This window comes from Maylandia zebra, linkage group LG23 (genome assembly GCF_041146795.1).
Source record: "Maylandia zebra isolate NMK-2024a linkage group LG23, Mzebra_GT3a, whole genome shotgun sequence".
NCBI lineage: Eukaryota > Metazoa > Chordata > Actinopteri > Cichliformes > Cichlidae > Maylandia > Maylandia zebra.
In genome coordinates this window covers 19528710-19545089 of record NC_135188.1, presented here as the reverse complement: position 1 = coordinate 19545089, position 16380 = coordinate 19528710, and the positions used below count along the sequence as shown (strand labels likewise).

General features: G+C 40.4%; 1 protein-coding gene and 2 long non-coding RNA genes across 4 annotated transcripts in view; 2 read left to right on the top strand and 1 right to left on the bottom strand.

Moving 5' to 3' along the window:
• Positions 1-16380, bottom strand: part of LOC143414923 (uncharacterized) — a 39784-nt gene that overhangs the window by 11033 nt on the left and 12371 nt on the right. The window contains exons 1-4 of one of the 2 annotated variants that reach the window (XM_076879950.1): positions 4570-4618; positions 4342-4397; positions 2600-2814; positions 1726-1997 (exon numbers count right to left, since the gene is read on the bottom strand). In XM_076879950.1, the coding sequence (XP_076736065.1) occupies positions 1726-1997; positions 2600-2814; positions 4342-4397; positions 4570-4599 (573 nt within the window). In that variant the 5' untranslated portion in view covers positions 4600-4618. Of the gene's footprint in view, positions 1-1725; positions 1998-2599; positions 2815-4341; positions 4398-4569; positions 4619-16380 lie in introns of those variants that run through there. The other variant, XM_076879951.1, reaches the window with a different exon arrangement.
• On the top strand, positions 8414-8888 carry LOC143414934 (uncharacterized). Its single transcript, XR_013095538.1, has 2 exons — positions 8414-8747; positions 8834-8888. It is a non-coding gene; the product is annotated as an uncharacterized LOC143414934 (long non-coding RNA).
• On the top strand, positions 15146-15957 carry LOC143414935 (uncharacterized). The gene is made up of 2 exons (XR_013095539.1): positions 15146-15816; positions 15903-15957. It is a non-coding gene; the product is annotated as an uncharacterized LOC143414935 (long non-coding RNA).

The following is a 16380-nucleotide window of genomic DNA, read 5'->3' as shown; positions in this document are numbered from 1 at the left end:
TGAAATGCACAAACATCTCAACCATTCCGTTGCGTATGGCGTTATTTTGTGCCTCTATTCTGAGCGCATGTAAATAATTTTTGCAAATACAAATGTTACATCCAAGTCTGTGACTGCACGAGAGGGACTGTTATTGTATGTGTTATGGACAGTGTTGGTCAAGTTACTTGAAAAAGTAATCAGTAACTAATTACTGATTACTTCCCCAAAAAAGTAATCCCGTTACTTTACTGATTATTTTCAAAAGTAATTAATTACTTAGTTACTTAGTTACTTTTTAAAAACACGATTTACAACCTGAAGAGGTGATAAAGCGATAGATCTTTCAGCCCAATTCTACTTTTTCTACATAATCCATCATACAAAATGTAATCAAATGGAAAAGTCTCTTTTTTTTTTTAAACTTGTTTTATCAGTTTTAATCTTTTAACTTTATGCATCAAGCAAAAATTTAATTATATGCAACATTCTCTGACTTGAATAAATTAGTTTAACATTTAAACCTATTTTCTGCACATTCCAGCACATAAAATAAAATATTTTTTGTGTTTACACTCAGTCTTTCAAATAGATGCAAGTAAAACACAGCAGAACATAAATAAAGTCAAAGACTCAGCGGTCATAGCAGGACTATGGTAGGCGGAGGTTTACCCTGGTGCAGGTGTGCCACGGTCAGTTGAAGAATCCGCGACTTTCTCTGTGAGTTTCCCATTACGTCGTTGCGCACTCGGTGCTTGCTTGGAAGTTTAGGGGGGTTTTTTTCGCTATAAAAAGAAGTTTTCTTCCCACGCACGATGGACACTAATGTTTTTGTCACTTTTTATGGAATCAAACTCAAAGTAAGGTCAGTACTTCCACGCTTTAAACGCTGCACGCTCATACTCTCTCCCACAATCGATATGTGATCCATTGTTGATCTGCACACAGCTGTTGTCACTAACGGCGCCCTCGCTTACGTCACTGTCGTGAGACATTCTCGCAAAAAAATCACGGTTTTAGTAACGCAGTAACGCAGCGTTACTACGGGAAAGTAACGGTAATGTAATTACCGTTTTTGCAATAGTAATCCCTTACTTTACTCGTTAATTGAAAAAAGTAATCAGATTACAGTACTGCCCATCTCTGGTTATGGATAATAGCAAACACTGAAATACATTTCTTGCACGCAGCAATAATTTCCTCCTCAAAATTCTAAATTTGTACTTGCAAAAATAATTTGTGTGTGCTCATAAGAGGTACAAAAATAATGCCATAGTCAGGGGCTTCCATTCAATTCAAATATTTGCTTGAAGAACGCTCTCCTAGTGGATTCCAATTGTAACATCACAATCTCAAAGTATACTGGAGTAGCTCCCAAAATCATCATGTATGAAAAAGAGTCTGAAGACAAATGAAATGTGAACATGTGAACAGCATAAAACAAAGTGCAGCTGAACACAGAAAGATGTGTGATACTCGTCATCTCCAGCTGGTGTTTGGGGTTTTGCTCAGCCATCTAACATAATGAAAGCTTAGCTGTGTTCAACTTCCTTCATACACCTCAGGGAAAAAAAGAAAGTAAATGGACTGATTTTTATATCTCACTTTTAACTTGACACACAAAGCACTTTATACACCTAACCTCATTCATACCCATTAATAAAAGCACTTTTGTTTTGACATTATATTTTGCTTGCACTAAAAGTATTGAAAGCGATGAAGATATAGCATTTGATCCAACTTTACCTCGTGCAGAGGGACGTTGCATGGCAGGAGAAAAACATCAAGGTTTTGTGTCTGTGCTCCCATCGGTGTTGCTCTGACAAACAGTAAAACTTGGCCCTTAACTGGATTCTTTATGGTCAAAAACCTCTTTATGAAATCCCAGATAAGCCCAAAGGCAGAGAGGTGGGAGACTTCTACAATCACATGAGTATCTGTGATCTTCAGTGGCTGTAGGACGCTAAATCCATCATCGGAGAAGTTGATGACAGACAGCAAGTCATCAGAGAGCACAGCTGTGAAAACAGAGACAGTTTTTGTCACTTGTTCAAATCTAATTCTGAGGAAATGGCTAAGCACAACTGTCTATAATTTGAACAATAATTGGCTTTATGTGTTGCTAGGTTAGATTTTTTTCTCAGTTGGATAATTTTATTCTACAAAAAATACAAACCCAGATCTCCAGTACGGAGCCCCGCAAGCGACACTGGAGGGAAAAAAAAATGAAGATGAACTCGCAAAGGTTTTGCCCTTGCGGGGTTCCATACTCTAGAGCTACAAAACATCTCAAATGTTTAGACATTTTACTGTTTCATGAAAAAGATTGGCTCATTTTCAATTTGATGGCAACGGCACATGTCAAAAGGTTTGGAAAAGTACGTGGTTCTTAAAAAGAAACAGCTGGAGCACCATGTAGTTAACCAGGTTAACTGACAACAGGTCAGTATTAAAAGAGCTTCTTAAAGAGACCGAGTTTTTAAATTGTGGATCAATTTCAGAATAAACACTGCTGTAATAGTGTTTTGTTGTTTTTCTGTTCCCAAGTCTGCAACCATGACCTTTGAAAATAAAAGCTCTTCAGAGTGGAAATTTGCAGTCAGTACAGTAATTTGTTCACCTTCATCTGTTTCACAATGTGGGAAGTGGAGTTGACGAATTGCATCCTCACAGCCCTTTATCTCAAACAGCGGCCCTGCTGCCATCTTTCCAGTTGATTGGAGGATACTCTGATCCCACTGGATAATCCTGTACAGAACTTCCACCTCCTGAGTCATGTCAAACACCAGTCCAGTCAGAGAACACTGGAAGAGACCCAAACCAGGACACTTGAATCTGTGGGAAAAAAGAAATGAAGAAAGAAGAGAGAAATAGATGCATGGAAGTAAAATACTGTAGCACACAGTCAGTAGATGTTCTATCTACTGTTGCTGCACTGGCTATTTGAATAAATCAGTGCAACTTTAGAGGTTTAGACATTTCTAGATATTAGTGCTGGGCAGCATTTACATTTTTTAAAGAGTGATTAATCTCATGATTCTTTGTGATTAACTGCATTGTCAAAGCAACATTCAATAATGAATTCAAAAGTAGTATATTATGAACTTATTATACCGTATTTTCTGGAATATAATGTGCACTTGAAATGCTTAAATTTTCACAAAACTCAACAGTGCAGCTTGTAATCCGGTGCGCCTTATGTATGAATTCTGGTTGTGCTTACTGACCTCGAATCGATTTTATGTGGTACACAGCGCTCAAAAATCTGTCAAAAAATGTTTTAATTAAGACTTTGGTAAGCTACGAAGCTGCACTGCTTGATGGATTGTCGGCGCATTACAGCTACTGTAGTCAGGAGCCTTGCGGAGCAATCTGGGTCCAAAAATCCATCCGCTTCACGTCCCAAAGTCAAATCAACACTGCGGCGTCACTGAGAGTTAAAAACTGTCCAAATTCTTTCATCCTTAATAAAATGATCAGTGTTGCTGCTTTACTGTCCTGAAGCAGTGCAGCTGTGCACCATTGTTGCACAGCTGTCTCAAGCCCAGGAATATCAGCTTGTCACAGTGTAATCATGCCTTCAATATTTGAGATATGATGCTCAAGAACACACTAACTGGCCTCACACTAACACAGGTTAGCAGAAGATCTGGCATAGACTCATTGAGAGCACTGGTCTTATATGCAGGCAAGCCATTTGCCAACAGGTGCAGATGGTGATTGGAATGAGCCTAATCAGCCTGCAGTTTGTAGATAACCACTTCGCTATGGCGAATGTTAGCTTGTCCTGCTGTCTTGCTATACTGCTCCCACATGCTGCATCTAACATAGTCTTTCGAAAACTCCCGCAACTGCTTGTTTGGGTGGGTGGTTTTCTGGCATCAATAGTGTGTAAAGCATTAAAGTGATATTTCAGGTTTGAAGCACTCCGGTGATAAGAAAACTCAAAATTGCAGTGCTTACAAATGCTGTCTACAACACTGCTGTCTGGAACAGTTTTAGAATAAAAAAGGTCAGTGTAAAAGAGCTGTATCTTTTTTCTGGCTACTACTCCTTTCACCACCTTTTACTTCTCATTAATTGAGCATTTTAAAAATAAATTTTATACTCTAAAGGTGTTTTACACAGCATCTCATGGGACTGGTCATGAATCCCTCATTAAAAAAAGCAGAGAACCACCAGCAGATAACTGTGGGGTCCGGAGAGACTACTTCACCATTTGGACACAAGCTGAGACCTGATGAGCTCCAGCAGTGTCATATAGCATGAAAGTAGTATTTCTAAGTATTGTACTTAATTTGGAAGACTATTACTTGTAGCTGTCAAAATAATGTGATAGAAATTTTTATGCAGAATGATTACCTGTAGGAAATGTTTCCAGATTCAGTTTCCACTTCAGGTTCAAAGATGGATGTAAGCTGGAACATAAAATCCCAATAAAATACACTGAAGTTTTGGTGGTAATGTACCAAAACATGGAAAATTTCAAAGTGTGTGCGGTCTTGGATTCAGAACAATAAAAATTCTGAAACCAAGATTTGAAGATTCACTCTGTTGCAGCAGATATTTAAGCAATTTGATTTAAGGTACCTGCTGAGTCCTGAAATCTTTTTGGACCATCAGCCCAGAGTAGTTTCGATTTTTTCTCCTCACAATGGCCTTTAAGTTACCTAATATAAGAATATGAAGAACCTATTATCATATATTCACTAGAATTCGCTCACTAAAGTTAAAGCATATTTGGGATCTAAATTGGATCAATATTTTGATACCAGGTTCATTGTTTGATCACAATTGTTTCAGGGTCAGAATAATTTTCTGTATAGTCATATAGCTGTGCCAGTGCCTGAGGGGATGCTGAAGTGGACTGTAGCAGAGAAATGTGATTTATTCATTTACCTGTATAGTTCTTGATCGTGCACCCTTCTCATGAATATTTCAGAGTTGCAAGTATGGAGATTGTAGTGTGATATGGACTTTAGGGTGTTTTTGTTCTCCTCATGGTAATTAATCACGACACTTTCCTATGTGTAATTTGGCCCAATTTCTTGTAGTGTAGACTTTTAATAGTCTTTACCAGTTTATTATGACCTCCATGTGATGTTTATATTAGGTGCATAACTAGTGGCTAGCTTAATTACTTTGTGGAGGCGCGTGAACACCATGTCTATCCTGCTATTGACCTGTGTGGCCACTAGATGGCTCTATTGGATTATATTTGAATAGAGCAAGCCCATAATGCAGGTATGTCAAACTCATTTCACACCATGGGCAGCATACAAGCGACTTTGACATTAATTGGGCCAGACCAGTGAAACGACATGAGAAGCGTGTAAAATTCTAGAAAGAGTTCTGGTAATTAGTGATGGTAAATTCGATTCTTTTTACTGAATCGAGTTTGAATGAGTCACTCACCAAAGTGAATCGGGTTTTTTTGAGTCATTTGAGTCACTGAGTCAGTTGACCAGAGAGTGCAAAAAATGTACATTTTCACACAAACTTAATTTGTTTCTCTTTTCATGTAAATCCTACTGCTAAGATGAGTGATTGAAAAAGAAGAACTATTTTTATAGAGCAAAAAAGAAAAAAAAGATTTCTAAAGGGAACATTTATTTTATTTATTTTAATTTTATTTTATTAGTATTTTCCTCAAATGTGTCAAATATATATTTTCTCATCTAAATGTCCACTGAGCTGTGAGCCAGGGGGTCAGTAATGCTCCTTAACACTGGTTGCCAAACAACAAGAAGAAGCTGTGAGCCAGGAGGGAGGGGGTGAGTGAGTCCTGAGTGATTCGCTTACACTACGATTCAGCACAGGAAAGGAGGGGGTGAGTAACTCAAATGTGCTGTTAGCATGTTAGCAGAGCTAACTGCTACTGTGAACCGACGAGCTATTGTCTTGATGTGAGCTTCTACTCAGGGTTTTTTCTTCCAGTTCAGGGCAGAAATGTTTTTGTTAAGTAACTGGCTGTAGTTTTTTCCACACAATTTTAATTATAAGCTAGATATATTTGTACTAATGAAATTAGTTTGCTAACAGCAACAGGGATGAGTCAGTGAGTCAGTTGGGCTTGTGAATCATGATTCACTTGTCAGTAAAGTGATTCTCGAGTATCGAACGATTCGTTCATGATTCGCACATCACTAGTAATTCATTGCCAGATTAAACAATATAAGTTTTCATTATTTCAAAGAAAGAAAAAATACACAGCAAACAGTAAAGAAATCGGGAACTTTCTCTCATTTTGTTTTGTTTTTTTATCGATGACTTTATTACTTTGGTGTAGTATGAATGAGGGAGCTTCTGTATTAGTAGGAAAAGTTGTAAAACAAGGCCGTACAAATAAGTTGGATTTTGATTTGAAAAGACAAAACACCGCGTCACAGACCCAGGACCATGACACTTAGAGCCTTTTGTGGGCTAATTTTGGATCCTTGGCCTTATGTTGGACAACTCTGCCTTAATGTCTATAAAGCTGGAGCAATTTGCTTCAGACAAACTGTTTGGAATAACACTGATTTACGAACTGTTAACAGTTGTTTAACTAACTTAGGATGTTACTGTCATGGTCCTGAGTCTGTCGACTCAGTGTTTTGTGTTTCTTTATGCTTTTGTTTATTCTGAGTATGTATTCTGTTATGATTTGCAATTTGTTAGGGTTTTGTTCTGTGTCTGTGACTGTGACAGACTGTGTTCCGTCTGTCTATGGTGTCACACTGTCTGCTTGTGAATCTGTCTGTTTAGTTCAGTGTCGTGTCTGGTTCTCTGTGTCTGAGTTTCCTGTTTTATTCTGAAGGTCCCCATCTCATGTGAGTGTGTTCAATTTATGTTTCCCCTGTGTGTTGCCCTCCTGTCTCTCATCCCCTGATTACCGGTGTGTGTATTTAAGCCCTGTGTGTTGTCCTGCCTGTTGTTGGTTCGTCTATGTTCCATGGTGTTCAGTTCCTCCGTCTGCGGCGCTCTGCCCTGCACCCTGTTTCTTATGCTCTCAGGTTTGTCATTTAGTTTTCCCAGTTTAGGTTTCTCCAGTCGTTTGTCATTCCTCACTGCCACTTCTGTAAATAAACGTCACTCTCATCACCAGTCAACTGCCTGCATTTTGGGTCCTTTTCCTCCTTCACCACAGGGCTCACCCCGGCAGCCGTGACGGTTATATTCATATGTACTTGTCATGCTCCTGAATCAGGCAACCCATTGTTTATGTTTTTTTTTGTTTTTTTTTGTTTTTTTTTAAGAATTAATATTCTGTAATATTCTTTAGTTGAGTATTCCTTATGGTTCTGTGTCCCGGCTTTCGCTGTGTCCACGTCCCATGTGCAGTCTGTTGTGTCTCGTGCAGGTTTAGTTCTGTCCCCGTGTTTATTCTTCTGTTTCCCCGTCATGTCTTTGTTTTGTTCAGCCAGTCCACATCTCAATCTGTATCTCTGTTTTTGTTTTTTTGTATAGTCCTTTGTCGTGTGTTCAGTGTATTCAATTTTGCTTCCCCTTTGTCTCGTTGTCAGATTAGTCGCAGCTGTGTTCCCCCCTGTTCCATAGCCTCTAGTTAATTCCACTTGTGTATTTTAGTCCTTCCCCTCTTTCTTGGTGTGTCCCCCACAGTAGCTGTGTTCTTGTCTAGTTCTAGGTTCTCCAGTCATGTAATGTCAAGTCTCGTTGAGTTGTTAATTGAGTGTTACTAAAGGACAAGATCAGAGAGGCTAAGGACAATTACAGGAGGAAGCTGGAGTGGAAACTCCAGCAGAACAGCATGAGAGAGGTGTGGAGGGGCATGAAGACCATCACTGGATTCAGGCCAACCAACAGCAGGGGAGCTGAGGGAGGTGAGAATAGAGCCGACGAGTTGAATCTGTTTTTCAATAGATTCGACACCACAGTGTCTGCTCACACCCCCACAACCTCACCTGTAGTCAGCCTGGAATCCAGAGCCACACCACTGTGCCAGCCTCTCTCTTCACATGTTGCCTCCTGTGAGATTCCTCTTTTTTTCTTCTTCTTTTTTTCTTTCTTTACCGGTAGGCGAAGTGATTTTTAGCCAATTATAAGATGAATCTGGTAGTTGGGGTTGCTAAGATACCGTCATTAAGAAGCGGCACAACTAATGTGTCTATGCGAGCTGATTTGCGATGTGCACCGCTGGCCCGGCCATTAATTTTTTTAATGCATCTTCTCGGATTAACTCACTGCGTGTCGTGTCCAGGGCTGGACTGGGACAAAAAAATCGGCCCGGGCATTTTGACGAGAGACCGGCCCCCCAGGTATTAAAGCCATAAAGCCTTTGAATGAAAACAAACGCTGTTGTGACAGTGATGTACAGTCTTGTTGGTTTCTATACATTTTACGTCAGATAAAAACTTTGGTTGTAAGCTTCAGATCATTAATTAATAAAAGCTAGACATTTTAAATGAGAATAAGAAAGTGTTTCTTTGTGTAACAGTTGGTGAAATGTTAGTATTTGACCACTAGGCGGAGCTCTTGTAATGATAATGTAACTAACTCATTTTATTTTGTATGTTTTATTTTTGTGTTGAGCATGTTAACATTTTCCTTTTTTGCCTACCGGATTGGTGTACAGTTAATTTGATACATGGAAAATAGCCGGTTAATTTTGTAAATATAAGGTAAGGGCAGAGGTCACTTCCTGTTTTGGAAAAAAGTCAGAGAAGCTGCGCATGGTGACGGTCTAGCCGTGTAAAAGTCAAGCTAAGAAAGAAGAAATAAGCCCTAAGTTCCAGTTACACCGGTTTGTCTACTTGCAGGCCAAAGTGGTATGTTTGTTTATATTTTGTGAATTTTATATTGTAATATGTTTTAATGCTGAAATATAATTTTCTTGTACATTTGTATTCACCAGTTCTACGGTGTACCTGTACGTTAAGAGAAGCACAGTAAACATCAGTAAAGAAGAACTCTCGTGTCTCTCGTGTATGTGTACAAGCCGGCATAGTAGAACACTCCACTGCTCCGGAGAAGGCAACGAGATGGTTGGACCGACGCTACTAGCAAGAGACGCTACTAGCAAGAGAAGTTACTAGCAAGAGAAGTATCACATGCTCCAGCAAATGCATTGAATACGTAAAGAAGCAAGCTAACAAGTGAAAGATAGTCAAGCAAGCACAAAAGTCCGTGTCTTGGAAGTAACAAAGCACTTGTAAATTGTTATCAAGCCTCAGTTCCATTTGAAATTCAAAGTGACCTTTCATATTAAGGAGCAGCTAAAATCAAGATTTATCAAGTAAATGTTAAAGTCAAGTGAAAATACTATTAAGACAACATGGCAGATGAAAATGAAGATGCAATACAGCCCACTGAAGAAGAAAGTGCTGAGGATAATTTTCAAAATGATGAAAGTAAAGAGCAGACAAATGGAGAAGAAACTCCACAGTGCTCAGTATTTACTGAAGGCACACAGTCAGAAAGCTTACGCAGAAGCCAGCGCACACGCACTCTTACTGAAAAGGGACAATCCTTACAAGAAGCCAAGTTAAATGACTTGACAAACAATTTTGAGCGAGTTTACAAGAAGTGGAAATACCACATAAACTTATTTAAAAGAATGGTGAAGAGTAAAGACATTGAGTTAATACCTGAAGCTGTAAGTGTTATAGACACTAGTATGACTGACATCTGTAACATTCATGATGAGATCAGAAAAATACAAAGTCCTGATATTGAAATGCGCAGAAGATGTGATGTGTGCATGGCTATCAGTGAAACTGCCAGAGCAAAGGCTCGGTGCCTTTTAGAAGAAGATGGTGATCCAAATAGTATACCCTGGCCTGATTCAGAGTCCGTGTATGACAGCAGTTCATCCAGCGCTTCTTCAAGGATCACATATAAGTCAAGGTCTATCTCTGGAATGTCAAAGCAATCATCTCTGGTCACACTACAACAAAGACAAGAAGCTGCAGCTGATGTAGCAGCTACAGAAGAAGTCATTAAAATAATGAAAACACAGCATCAGTGTGAGGAAGAAATCAGAGAACTTGAAGTTGAGGATGCAAGGAAAAGAGCTCAATTTCTAACTGAGAGCACCTCAATAAAGACAAGGTTAGATGAAAAGAGAAAGGAAGTGGAACTTTTGAGAGAATTGCAAAAGCGTAATGCAGCACAAGCAAGACTGAAAGTGTATGCTGAAAGTGTGAATAGTGAGGATGAAGACAAATCTCCTGTTCATTCCCAAGTAAGACAAGATAGTTCCGTCCCGCAACCAAGCTTTCCAAATGTGAACTCGAAACCATTCATCCCATCTCAAGTTAGAGCTCCGCAACAAATTGCACCTCTCCGAGCCTCTGTCCCTCAAACAGCAATTCGTAGTGCAAATGAAACGCCCTCCACTGATCTTGTAAGGATGCTCGCTGAAGCTATCACTGCAAACAGAATCCCAATCCCAGAGCCTCCAGTCTTCACAGGTGATCCACTGCAGTATAATGACTGGAAGTTGTCTTTTCAAACATTAGTTGACCGCAAGAATCTGCCAATTCAAGAAAAGCTATTCTTCCTGAGAAAGTATGTTGGAGGTTCAGCGAAGAAGGCTATTGAAGGACATTTTCTGGTTGGAACAGACACCGCTTATCATGCTGCCTGGGAGATACTCAACGACAGGTTTGGAGATCCCTTTGTGATAGGCAAATCATATCGTGACAAGATTCAGTCATGGCCAAAAATTAACAACAAAGACACTAAAGATCTACGTGAGTTTGCAGATTTTCTAAGCAGTGTTGAGTCAGCCATACCTTATGTTCAAGGTTTACAAGTTTTGCATGACTGCGTGGAAAATCAGAGGATAGCTGCAAAGCTGCCTGATTGGCTAAGTGCACGGTGGAACAGAACGGTGACAGAGTTTCAAGATGAACACAGAATGTTCCCAGATTTTAGTCATTTTGTCAAATTCCTGAATAAAGAAGCAAGAATTGCATGTAATCCTATCACTTCTCTGCCTGCAATAAAGCCAACTGAACAAGACAAGCATGCATTCAAAGACAAGCCCAAAAGAAACTACATGCTGAATGCTAAGTCACTTGGTACAAGCTCTAGTGAAAGGACAAATGTCACATGTCTTTTTTGTAAGAAACCTGGTCACACGCTTCAGAAATGTCACAAGATAATGGACAAGTCAGTTGAAGAGAGAGTAAAGTTTGTGCAGTCTGAAAAACTGTGCTTTGGTTGCCTCAAGACTGGTCATAACTCTAAGAACTGCACTTCCAGAAGTGTGTGTGACAAATGCCAAAAGCCTCACCCAACTTGTCTACATCAAGACAGAGAGAAAAGAGACAAGGAACAAAGAAAGAATAGCCAACAACAATTTAAGGCTAACCAGGAAACAGAGGTTTCTGAAGTACAAGAGCAAGTATCTAACCAAGTTACATCCAACAGAGTTGTGCAACAAAAGTCAAAAGGTTGTACTTCCTCAGTTATCCCAGTTTATGTATCCACTGTGGATGAACCAGAGAATGAAAAGTTGGTGTATGCTTTGCTCGATACTCAAAGTGACACCACTTTCATCTTGAAAGACACAGCTCAGTCGCTCAACGCCATGTTAGAGCCAGTTAAACTCAAGATTTCCACTATAACGTCCAAAACAAAAGTTGTTTCAAGCAGCAAGTTAAAGGACTTACAAGTAAGAGGCATTTACTCTGTAACGAGAATCAAACTACCAACAAGCTATACCAGAGACTACATTCCTGCTAACAGATCACATATTCCCACAAACAAAACAGCAGAGAACTGGTCACATTTGAAACATTTATCAAAGGAGATGGCTCCCAAGCTTGATTGTGAAGTTGGACTACTGATCGGATATAACTGTCCTCAAGCATTGCTCCCTCTAGCGGTGGTCAGTGGTGATCGAGACCAGCCATTTGCACAGAAATCTTTGCTTGGCTGGAGCATCATTGGCTACAGTGACTCTGAAGGTGATTGTGAAGATGAAATAGGAGTAAGCCATCGTGTTATTGTTAGACAAGTCTTGCCAGCTGTAGGACCAGCTCACAAGCTCAAAACGGAAGTTCACTTTGTAAGCAGAAACAAAGTCAAAGAAATACTTACTCCAGCCGAGATACTTAATGTGCTAGAGATGGACTTTGTTGAAAAAAGTGTTGAAGAAGAGTCAATGTCACAAGAAGATCTACTGTTTCTAGCCAAAGTAAAAGAAGGCATAAAACAAAGGCAAGATGGCCACTTTGAAATGCCACTACCCTTCAGACAAGAAAGACCTGACTTGCCAAACAACAAACTTTGTGCAGAACACAGACTGAAGTGTTTAGAAAGGCGTCTCAGAAAAGACGAGCGCTACTACAAGGACTACGTGACTTTCATGCAAGACATCATAAAGAGAGGTGACGCAGAGAAAGTGCCAGAGGCTGAGCTAAATAATCAACCAGCATGGTACATTCCTCACCATGGCGTCTACCATCCGCAGAAGCCAAATAAGATCCGCGTCGTCTTTGATTGCTCTGCAAGGTTCCAGAATACATCGCTCAACGAGCATCTCCTGTCAGGACCTGACCTCACAAATACTCTTGTTGGAGTTCTGTGTCGTTTCAGGAAAGGACGTGTAGCTGTCATGTGTGACGTGGAGCGCATGTTTCACCAGTTTCATGTTGCCCCAAAGGATCAAGATTACCTCCGATTCCTATGGTGGGAGGATGGTAACATGGAAAAGTCCACATCAGTGTTTCGCATGAGAGTCCACTTGTTTGGTGCAGCATCTTCACCAGGATGCGCAAACTTTGGATTCAAGCATGTCGCTGCGCAAGGTGAAAATAAGTTCAGTGAAGCCACGGTGAAGTTCATGCAACGCAACTTCTACGTGGATGACGGTTTGGTGAGTGTGGATTCAGTGCAAGAAGCTATTCAACTTGTAAAGGAAGCTAGAGAACTGTGTGCCACGGGTAAGCTGCACCTGCACAAGTTCATTAGCAACAGCAAGGAAGTGATTGCTGCTATCCCAAAGGAAGAATGTGTAGCAGGAGCAACTGATCTGGATCTGGCACTAGGAGAGCCAAAGATAGAAAGAGCCTTAGGGGTCCAATGGTGTGTAAGCTCAGACACCTTTCAATTCAGGGTGATTGTAAAGAATAACCCCTTCACTAGAAGAGGAGTGCTCTCGACAGTGGCCTCAATATTCGACCCACTTGGATTCGTCGCTCCGTTCATTTTAGTTGGTAAGAAACTCCTCCAAAGAATGTGTCAGGAAAAGCTGGACTGGGACGAGCCGCTTCCAGAAGATCTCAAGCCTCAATGGGAAGCTTGGCTCAGAGACCTCCAGAACCTGTCCTCCATAAAGATATCACGTTGTTATGTCCCATCAACATCTGACCAAGTGAAGCAGTATGAGTTACACAGCTTTTCTGATGCCAGTGTAACCGGTTATGGTGTGTGCTCATACTTGAGAACAGTGACCAAGTTTGGAGAAGTACAGTGCACTCTTGTGATGGGTAAAGCAAGAGTCGCTCCTACTAAAGTGACAACCATCCCAAGATTGGAGCTTTCTGCGGCTGTAGTAGCTACGAGAGCAGCTGACTTTCTAAAGAGAGAATTGGAGATCCAAAATATTCAGGTGTACTACTGGACTGATTCCAAAGTTGTCCTTGGTTATATTAACAACGACGCAAGGCGCTTTCATGTATTCGTTGGTAACAGAATACAGAGAATCAGATCAAGTACAGAACCAAGTCAATGGCGATATGTTGCCTCTGAACAAAATCCTGCAGATCACGCATCACGTGGAGTCATGACAAAAGAACTAGTACAGTCCAACTGGTTCACAGGACCAAGTTTTTTATGGCAAAAGGAACTACCACAAGAAGGTGCTAAAGTGAAAGAGATCAGTATCGAAGATCCAGAACTCAAAGTCACAACAGTATTCGCAGTTAAGGCAAAAGAAGAGAAATCCATTTTAGAACGACTGGAAAAATTCTCAGATTGGACGAGAGTTGTGAAAGCAATAGCAAGATTAAGACGACGTGTAAAGTATGCAAAGAACTCAAAGTAAATGTCCAATGAAAGTACTACGTTGGAAGAAAGGAAAGAAGCCGAGGAGTTCATCGTACAGACAGTTCAACAAGAAGCATTTGGAAAGGAAATTAAGATCATAAAGGATAAGGAGGAAGTCAGACCATCTCACTCAAAACTACTTCAGTTAAGTCCATTCCTTGATCAACACAATATCTTGAGGGTAGGAGGAAGACTTACAAAAGCATCAATCCATCCCAACATCAAACACCCAGCCATTCTGCCAAAGAAACATCATGTGTCGCACCTGCTCATCAAACATTTTCATGAGAAGACGCATCATCAAGGCCGAGGGATGACAGTAAATGAGATACGGTCCAATGGCATATGGGTAATTGGCTGCAGTACTGAAGTATCGTCATTTATATACAAATGTGTCAAATGTAGAAAGTACAGGAAAGGCAATCAAGAACAAAGGATGGGAGACCTGCCACCAGAAAGACTGGAAGCTACCCCTCCATTTACATACAGCGGTATGGACTGCTTCGGACCATTCTGTGTAAAAGAAGGGAGGAAAGACTTGAAGAGATATGGACTCTTGTTTACATGTATGTGCTCGAGAGCTATACATATAGAAGTTCTAGATGATCTCAGTGCAGACTGTTTTCTCAATGCACTCCGTTGTTTCATAGCAATACGTGGCAACGTAGGTCAGCTGCATTGTGATCAAGGCACCAATTTTATCGGTGCAAGAAACGAGCTTCTAACGCAAGCAACTCAAGAGAAAGTCAAAGAGCTGGGAATAACTTTCGTTTTCAACCCACCTGCTTCTAGCCACATGGGAGGAGTCTGGGAGAGGCAGATTCGGACAATAAGAAATGTTCTGAAATCCATTCTTGACCAGTCAGCTTCAAGATTAGACACTTCATCATTGAGAACGTTCATGTATGAAGCTATGGCAATAGTAAACAGTCGACCACTAACTGTAGAGTCTATCAACGACCCTGTAGGACTGGAGCCGTTGACACCCAACCATATTTTGACGATGAAGTCAGCAGTGATCTCACCACCACCTGGAGAATTCGCTAAAGAAGATCTCTACCTCCAGAAAAGATGGAAACGAGTACAATATTTGGCGAATGTATTTTGGACAAGGTGGAGAAAGGAATATCTGTTAAACTTGTAACAGAGAAGCAAATGGAATAAAAACAGAAGAAATGCAAAAATAAATGACATTGTGTTATTACAAGAAGACTGTCTTCCAAGAAATCAATGGAAACTCGCCAAAGTTGTGGAAGTCACTCCAGGAGCTGACGGCAGAGTCAGACAAGTTAAGCTTCTCATCGGTGACTCTACTAGAGACAATAAGGGGAAGCACACAACTAAGACGATTTTAGAGAGACCCATACATAAGACTATACTTTTACTTGAAGCAGAGTAAAGACTCAACATAATGTTTATTGGTTAACCTTCGCTAAGTTCATTGTTGGGTCAAATTCCTTTAGGATCACACATGCTGTTGCGATAGTGTGATGGTGGGAGTGTAACAGTTGGTGAAATGTTAGTATTTGACCACTAGGCGGAGCTCTTGTAATGATAATGTAACTAACTCATTTTATTTTGTATGTTTTATTTTTGTGTTGAGCATGTTAACATTTTCCTTTTTTGCCTACCGGATTGGTGTACAGTTAATTTGATACATGGAAAATAGCCGGTTAATTTTGTAAATATAAGGTAAGGGCAGAGGTCACTTCCTGTTTTGGAAAAAAGTCAGAGAAGCTGCGCATGGTGACGGTCTAGCCGTGTAAAAGTCAAGCTAAGAAAGAAGAAATAAGCCCTAAGTTCCAGTTACACCGGTTTGTCTACTTGCAGGCCAAAGTGGTATGTTTGTTTATATTTTGTGAATTTTATATTGTAATATGTTTTAATGCTGAAATATAATTTTCTTGTACATTTGTATTCACCAGTTCTACGGTGTACCTGTACGTTAAGAGAAGCACAGTAAACATCAGTAAAGAAGAACTCTCGTGTCTCTCGTGTATGTGTACAAGCCGGCATACTTTGTGCCCCCCTCTCCCTGTTAATGCCCTACCTGGCCCCCTGGCAAAACTTTGCTAGACCCGCCCCTGCACAGTTACCAGCTGTCAGCTGCTTAGAAAAGGATCCTGGTGTTATTTGTCTCTCAGAAACAGTTCATAACTTCCCTTCAACTCATTCATGTCACCTAAAAGGTAAACCTGTTTCTCCATCACAGCTCTGATGATTCAGTAAGGACATCTCCTGGTTTCATCTTCATGTTTCCCTCTCACCACATATCCAAACCAACATCATGACCAGCAGCTTTACAGCTGTGGCTCCAGCAAACATCAGCTGATACTAGAAATTAATATTAAATAAATTCTAACAACAGCTGATCAAGCTTAAACGTGCTGCTGTTGTTTAGCG